This window comes from Ursus arctos, unplaced genomic scaffold (assembly GCF_023065955.2).
Source record: "Ursus arctos isolate Adak ecotype North America unplaced genomic scaffold, UrsArc2.0 scaffold_11, whole genome shotgun sequence".
Classification (NCBI taxonomy): Eukaryota; Metazoa; Chordata; class Mammalia; order Carnivora; family Ursidae; genus Ursus; species Ursus arctos.
The window spans coordinates 15,976,029-15,983,752 of record NW_026622775.1 but is presented as its reverse complement, the minus strand read 5'-3'; the positions used below and the strand labels follow the sequence as shown (position 1 = coordinate 15,983,752).

The following is a 7,724-nucleotide window of genomic DNA, read 5'->3' as shown; positions in this document are numbered from 1 at the left end:
TTTGTTAAACATCATACCCATTAAAAAAATGTACAACAGCTATTAAGAGATTAAAACAGATACAAGAAACATTAAAATTAAAATAGCATAAAACAGTACCTCAAGCTCAATGAGCATTTTATGTATTCTAGTCTTAATTTTTCTAGCTGATTGTGTAAGAAGTAATCTATCATGTATGCATTAACTCAGTCATTGTGTAGATCAAAAGGTAAAACCATCCTAAACAGGAAACCAATATTCTTCCTGTTTAATCAACAAATCTAAAAATTTATTCTTTTCAACTATTTACTCTTGTCCACCACACCATAGTGCTCCACATGTTCATCATAGTTTTATGACAAAGAGAAAATTTTCATGAGCCACTTTTGTATCCCCACCCCCTTAAAGAAAGAGGGAGGAAAAATTGTTTCATACAGAAGGCGTTAGTTGTATGAATTACAACTGCCACCTAAGTGTGGGCTCATGTAACCAACAGGGATTTTACCTACATCCATTCAGTCAGTTTATGGGGGTTTAAAGAAATTCCAAAGAGTCATCAGAAGAGGAAAAATAAAGGTGATGCTTTTTGCCACACAGGTAGAATCTTTGAAAATATGTGTAATATGTAAAACATTTTGACACCCCCATAAATATTTTTCCAGAATTAAGAGTATAAATTGCTTCTCTTGTTCAAGTGCTTCCTATCAGCTTCTGTAATCACTACTCACTGTAACCTCAACTCCTGCCACAATGTACAAAATGCAACTCTTGTATTGCATCGCACTGACTCTTGTACTCGTCGCAAACAGTGCACCTACTACTTCAAGCCCTACGAAGGAAACACAGCAACAGCTGGAGCAATTGCTGCTGGATTTACGGTTGCTCTTGAATGGAGTTAATGTGAGTATATTCCCTTTCTTACTAAAATTATTTTAATTGTTTTAACTGGAGTTCATTTTTTAATGAAAATATATTATGCTTTCTCAGAATTATGAGAACCCCAAACTCTCCAGGATGCTCACGTTTAAATTCTACATGCCCAAGAAGGTAAGTTTAACTTTCTACGTTCAACTTATGTCTTAATAAAATTCAAAGTAATACAAAAATTTGTAGCTGATCAGATTAATAGCACTTCATCTGAGGAAAAGAAATAGTAACTTCAATATTTAAAAAAAAAACAATTTGGTAATGAAGTTTTTGTAAAATAGCTTTGCCTATATATTTTTCTGTGTGGTTGGGAGAGGAAGTGGGAAGAGACAAGAATAATATTCCCAGTTTATTGATGGGACAGTTTTAAAAGATCATATTGACTTATTTTTATTTTAAAATGTAATACTTGAGAGATATTTGATTATATCATTTTATCATGCAAATTATCAAAGTTGATTTCCTATTTTTAAAAATCCTTTATTGTTTTAGGAAAAATTCCTAAGGGTCTACCTTTGAAAGGTAGCGTAGTAGTGACCAATAGCATAGTCTCTAGGGCCAGATTATCTGAACTGAAATCCCAGCTCTGTTATGTCTTAGCTTTTGTGACCTTGGGCAAGTTACCTCTCAGTTTCTTAACTACTTATGTGAATGATAATTATATATACTTTATATAGTTTTGTGAGGATTAATGGGTAAATGTAAAGTACTCAGAACAGTGTCTGACACAGGGTAAATACCATATAAGCATTAGCTATTAGTAAAAACAAGGTTCTCCCTGGGAGTATAAAGTAAAATTTTGGACTTACACATCTTTTATGCCAATAGACCTAGAGACTTATGATGCTATATGACTTGTTTTCCAAGATTTGGTCACATGGGCATTCAGATAGATATACATAGATTATCCAAGCTCCTACGGCTATACTAGGAATATAAAGTTTCCTAGTAGTTGTGCCAGTCAACAGAGAATGAACATAACTTGGTGCTGGAAAGAGTTTGTGCCAGGGTGAATCCAAGCCTAGGAAAAAAAAATGGGATTTAAAGGTCATGGATGCAATCTCATTGATCTCTTATTAATTGAAGGAAATTATGCTTCAAACTACTCTTTTGAAAGATGAAAATAACTTAGAGATGCTTCTTCAACTTAACCAGAGCCATATAACTCTTAACTCCAGCACCATAAAGACACTAGACTGTTTTCTGTGGGAAACAGCTCCAAGTTGCTATGCCAAAAACTTAAGCCCTGAACTTGTAGTAAGTTGAAAGGGCAGTGGATGGAAATGTCATAAAATGTGTGTGGTGTAGTCCTATCTCTCCCTTCAAAGATTTTTAGAAAGGTAACCTGAGATTATGTGCATAATCTAGGTGGTGAAATTCTTTGAAATCTAACAGTTTCTAAATGACAACTCAAAATCTATTTGAAACCCAAAGTAATGTGATAAGCTCCATTCATTTGTTCATTTTACCACCATCTTACGTTTGCAAAAAAAATTTACAAAGTTATAAAAACATTTAATTCAAAGGATGCTATGTTAGAGCTATAAGGAAAAAGAACTAAAATGCAATCTTGGCTCCACCTAATCACGTGACCTCGGGAAAACACTTAAATTCTGAGATTTAGTTTCCTTATTTGTAAAATAGAGATAGCATGGCAATGCTATCTCAAGGGGTGGCTGTGAGACTTAAATGGGCTTGTTTGGGAGAAGACACTTTAAAATTACAATGTACCAGAAAAGTATGAAATACTATCATTATAACAGACCACATGGGCATGTGGGTGTATAGGTCTGAGTTAGGAGGGCCACACAAAAGTCCTTCAAATATTCTGATCTTTTATTTGGTTGGGACACATAATTTTTTAATTCATTTTAATATATTATAGGAAAGTAAAAAATTAGGACAGTTAAATGACTTGCTATATTGAGAGTCATTACTATACAGTTAAAATTAGCTTATCTATAAAATGCTGGAAATGTGACAGTATTCAAGAGCATCTCTGTCCTTAACATTCTATGAGTCTCAACTCTTAGATTATTAAATGTTAAAATTATAGAATGTGATCCTATACTTCCATGCTGTGACTACTCTGATTCTAATAATTTCTACACAGACTGGAAAAGAATTCTGCCTATATCTGTGATTTGCATTTGGGTACAGAAATGTTGACTTTTGGCAAAGCCAAATTAAGCTGAAATTATTGACTCATTATTTAACATTAATTTAATTTAATTTAATTTTATTTTTTAGAGAAAGGGAGCGAACACGAGCAGGGAGAGGGGCAGAGGGATAGAGGAAGAAGCAGTCTTCCTTTGATTCCAGGCCTCTGGGATCATGACCTGAGCTGAAGGCAGCCACTTAATCAACTAAGCCACCCAGGCACCCCTCATTATGTAACATTTAATGCTAAGCATGGGTAGATGAACTCTAGTTTTTCCAGTCTTATAAGCTGTATTGGTCCATCTTTACAGTAATGCTGAGAACAGGGAGAATAGTAAAAAACTACTCTTAATAAAATAGAGATTAATTTCTGATTCTGACTTTTAGGGCAAACTGACCTGATAATTATTTTTATTATTATTCAAGGCCACAGAATTGAAACATCTTCAATGTCTAGCAGAAGAACTCAAACTTCTGGAGGAAGTGCTATATTTAGATCAAAGCAAAAACCTTCACTTGACAGACATCAAGGAATTAATGAGCAATATCAATGTAACACTTCTGAAACTAAAGGTAAGGCATTACTTTATTTGCTCTCCTGAAAATAAAATAAGTGGAAGGTCATTTTAAAGTGGTATATAACATTTTTATAATTTGTGAAATTCTCATGCATTTTAAGACCACTGTAAACATGAATCATTTTTATGTTAGACGATACACTATGGAGTTGGGAAGTATAATTTAGAGAGTTTCTGCCTACCATTCACCCAGAGATAACCCCATAACCCAGCACTCTGTCACCTCTCTCACATTAATACAAAACAGGGAATGGGAAAAGACAACTGAATTTCACGGAAAGCAGACAGGTTTTATCACCTGTTAGATTCTAATTCTTTCAGATCATTTTCCAGAATAGCCAATACTAATTACCTGAAAGGCTTTTAAAATGGGGTTTCCCTAATATTTGGTGGAAGGATTAAGAGATTTATCTAAAAAAAAATGGAAACTACTAAAATGGCCAGTGGGTTAGATAATTAACTCCTTATGTAGAGGTAATACTTCCAAGAACTTAACTATTTTTAAACGCTCAGGAAATACTAAATATACAAGGGACTCAGGTGATGATGTGAAGAGATTCATGGCTCTCTTTTCTCATCCCATCTGCCAAAGTACAAACTTCATGAGTTAACCGGCATCCTAAATAGCGTAATGTTAATTGCAGTAGAACCAAGTTTCTAAAATTATGTAATTCCAGTTGTTTCCAAATAAGACATTGTATTAGTAGACTGTTTCTTTCCAAAAGAATACTTATGTTCACTGAGATTGACAGAATTGACAAATGAGGAAAATCTTAGTTTACATGTTACTATCACTTGGTATCAACATACAACTTTTTGGTATGTCATTTTGATCATTTCAAGAAAATGTGAATGATTACTATATTAAACATACTTGAAAATAAAGGGCATCAGTCATAAGTTATTCAACTGAGAATAACTATATGTGGAAAACTACCTTGAACTAAAAAAATTCATTTTTTTCTTTCATAGGGATCAGAAGCAAGTTTCAAATGTGAATATGATGACGAGACAGTAACCATTACAGAATTTCTGAACAAATGGATTACTTTTTGTCAAAGCATCTTCTCAACACTGACTTGATAATTAAGTACCAGGCTTTCTATTTATTTAAATATTTAAATTTTATATTTATTTTTTGATATATGATTACCTTTTGTAATTATTATTCTTATACTTTGTATGATAAATATGGATCTTTTAAGATTCTTTTTGTAAGCCCTAGGGGCTCTAAAAACTCATTTATTTATCCCAAAATATTTATTTTTTTATACTGAATTGTTAAACATAATGTCTATGTAGATCAGTTAATAAAATTATTTAATAAAGTTGATGAATAAAAACAAGCCCAGCCATTTATTATCCTGGAAATAGCACAGAGTAAAACATTTCTGAATTACTCATGTGAACTTATAAGATATGTTAAGATGCTTACAAAACTCACTCTTCCCCAGGAGAGGTATGTGGAACAAGGAAATACGCTTCTCAAAGTTCTTGCTTTCTCCTTTCATAAGCTGATTGGATCCTTAGTTCTAGTCTGAGAAAACCTCATCCAATCACACTACCTTCCTTCTTTAGGTTATGACTTAAACAAGATGCCGAAGACATTATTGAAACTCTTCATATAATGGGTATACCTCTCTATCCATTCTCCAGCATCTTACAACTTTCTGTCAGGAGGCTCACCTCACATATATCAAAGGTCTCCCCTGCCCTCTGGCTTTCCAATAGGTCCCACCACTGGGGAGCTCTGGTAAGATGTCTGAGGAACAAAAGAGATCCTGACTCTCCATGTGAAGTAGCTTCTGGATGGCTGTGCCTCCTAACCAAAGAACCCAGTTTCTCTCAAGACTTTTTCCTTCTGGGTTCTGCTAACTTTTTCTTCCACTCCTCCCTTCGGCCCTAGGGATAGTAACACTTCCACGGTTACTAGCTGCAGGGTACTGCATTATCCCCTGCAGCTTCCCTGTACTATGACCATAGTTTGGTAAATTGTCTCTTCATTAGATCCTCCTTGACTTATTCTGAGTATGCTCTCTTCTGGCTCAAACATAGTAATCATGCCAGGAATAGCCCCCCAAAATAGACCATCAAAATCAGCTCTGGGACTGGGTTCATTAGGAATATAATGATGTATAGGATGTACTAGCATCCTGGTTACTCAAATTATCATCATTGGTAGCACAGGATGAAATGCAGATTGAGGACACGGTGTGAGATCAAATGGCCATGACATTTAATTGCTATAGGAACAACAGTTACAAAAATTATGATTATCACCTAGATTTTTCTGATGGTCTCAGAGAAGAGAGGTGTTAAAAATAACATTATGAATATACAATTAAAAACATGCATGGGCAACCAGAAGTCCTTGTTAGCAATTTTGAAGGAGACCCTCATCCCCTGTAGTCATAGAACACGTATGACAAAGGACAAAGCCAAGAGCCTGATGTAAGGTCTGCAAATGTACAGAGCCAATTAAAAATTTAAACTTTCTAGGCTTCTTACACTAAGAATGGAGGAGGAGTGAGATCATGAGATATGAGTTGTAGATATTCTGCCAGTCATAGAGGCTGAGAATTTTAAACATCCTATTGACAGAGGCAACCCCTTTTTAACAGTATCCTTTTTGAGGAAAAATCACCCCTCTGCTTAAAAACCTTCCAGTGACTCACAAATTAAGGGAAATTTTCCTCAGAACTCACCTCTACCACCTTTCATTACCTCTAGGCCTAAAATGAAAGTTAAGATCTCAACAACGCTAAGGCAGTGAGATAAAAGGTGTTTAGACCAACAGGGGTGAAAATTAAGTCATGGGTAGGCTGATATAATTTAGATCAGTGCAACTCCTTGGGATTCAGAATTTAACGATAACTTGCAAACAGCATTAATAGTTGGTTGAATGAATTCTTGGACTTCACAGTGCCCTTTTTAAATGATATTTAAATGCCAGAGTTTCCCTGTAGAACAGACAGTCCAAAGGACCAGGGAAATGGAAATACTGGAATGGATCTATTATGTGCAATCTTCTCATCTTGCCTAGGAAGATATTAAGAAATGCATTGGTAAGGGGGACACCAGCATCCCCTGAAGTTGTGTGGTGGTTTTTCTTCATTAAACCAGAAATGGCAAGTGATGGTGCAATGGAATTGGTTTCCCTGATCTGAGAATAATGGAACCCTGGAGTGATAAAGTCCAGGTGACAGCATTTAGCCCTCAGGGACAAGGTGGAAACAATCCCTAACTACAATAAACTATAGAGCAAAGTGCTAATCAAAGTGTCTTGATCCAAAGAGATCTGTAATGGTGACTGACTGATCACAAGATCCCTAAAAATTAAAAGATTCTAATTCTGCTGGGAAGAAATACTTGAAAATCATAATTGGGATTCGTGGCCTGTTTCCAGTTCCCAGACTTGAGCCATTTCCTAGGCCTGGTCTCCAAGGACGCTGGATCCCTTTAAGGAAGGCCCCTTAACATGGTCACAGATACATACTGTGAAATTTTCTCCCAGGCCATTTTGGAAGAGCTATTTTCCAGGGAGACCATTTACTGAGGAATGGAGAATGTCTAGATATTCTGGAGGTTATTAGTTAATGGTTCTGAATGTACCCTGTAATTCTGAAGCTCCACTGTGAGCCTCCAGTCAGAATGGGACTTATGGAGGTCACACAAGAGATGGAACATTAGCCTGAGTCCATCTTAAGAGGGTCCAAAGGGATCACAGACCCTACCTGTGACATACCTCTGTAGTGGCCAGGGTAGCACACTGTTCAGGACCCCTTCAAGACAGCCTAGTAGACTGGCAATCTCTAGCTGTTGCCATTTGCATTTACATGAATGAGCAACAGAATAACTTAAATGTCTGGTCCCAAGGATATAATCAGTTCCGCTCTGTTATAATTAGTCTAGAGGGTACTTGATCTTATTATCTCACAGAATATCATCCTGGTCCATTGCATTAGTGATGTTATGCTAATTGGATATGATGAGAAATAACAGAGGTAGTGCCTGAGCAAGGCATATGTTTGGTAGAAGAAGGGAGGAAATCCTTCAAAAGTTCAAGGATGTATCAGGAAA

At 35.7% G+C, this 7,724-nt stretch overlaps 1 protein-coding gene across 1 annotated transcript; it reads left to right on the top strand.

Annotated features, from left to right (window-relative positions):
• The first annotated feature begins 729 nt into the window (after positions 1-729).
• IL2 (interleukin 2) lies at positions 730-4,727 on the top strand. The gene is made up of 4 exons (XM_026499282.2): positions 730-879; positions 967-1,026; positions 3,493-3,639; positions 4,617-4,727. The coding sequence occupies exons 1-4, from the start codon at positions 730-732 to the stop codon at positions 4,725-4,727; spliced, it is 468 nt and encodes a 155-aa protein (XP_026355067.1).
• Positions 4,728-7,724: the final 2,997 nt, after the last annotated feature.

Coding starts and splice junctions, on each gene's coding strand:
- IL2 (XM_026499282.2), top strand. CDS start 730: ATGTACAAAATGCAACTCTTGTATTGCATCGCACTGACTCTTGTACTC. Junction 1,027..3,492: donor AATTCTACATGCCCAAGAAG/GTAAGTTTAACT, acceptor TTATTATTCAAG/GCCACAGAATTGAAACATCT. Junction 3,640..4,616: donor TAACACTTCTGAAACTAAAG/GTAAGGCATTAC, acceptor TTTCTTTCATAG/GGATCAGAAGCAAGTTTCAA.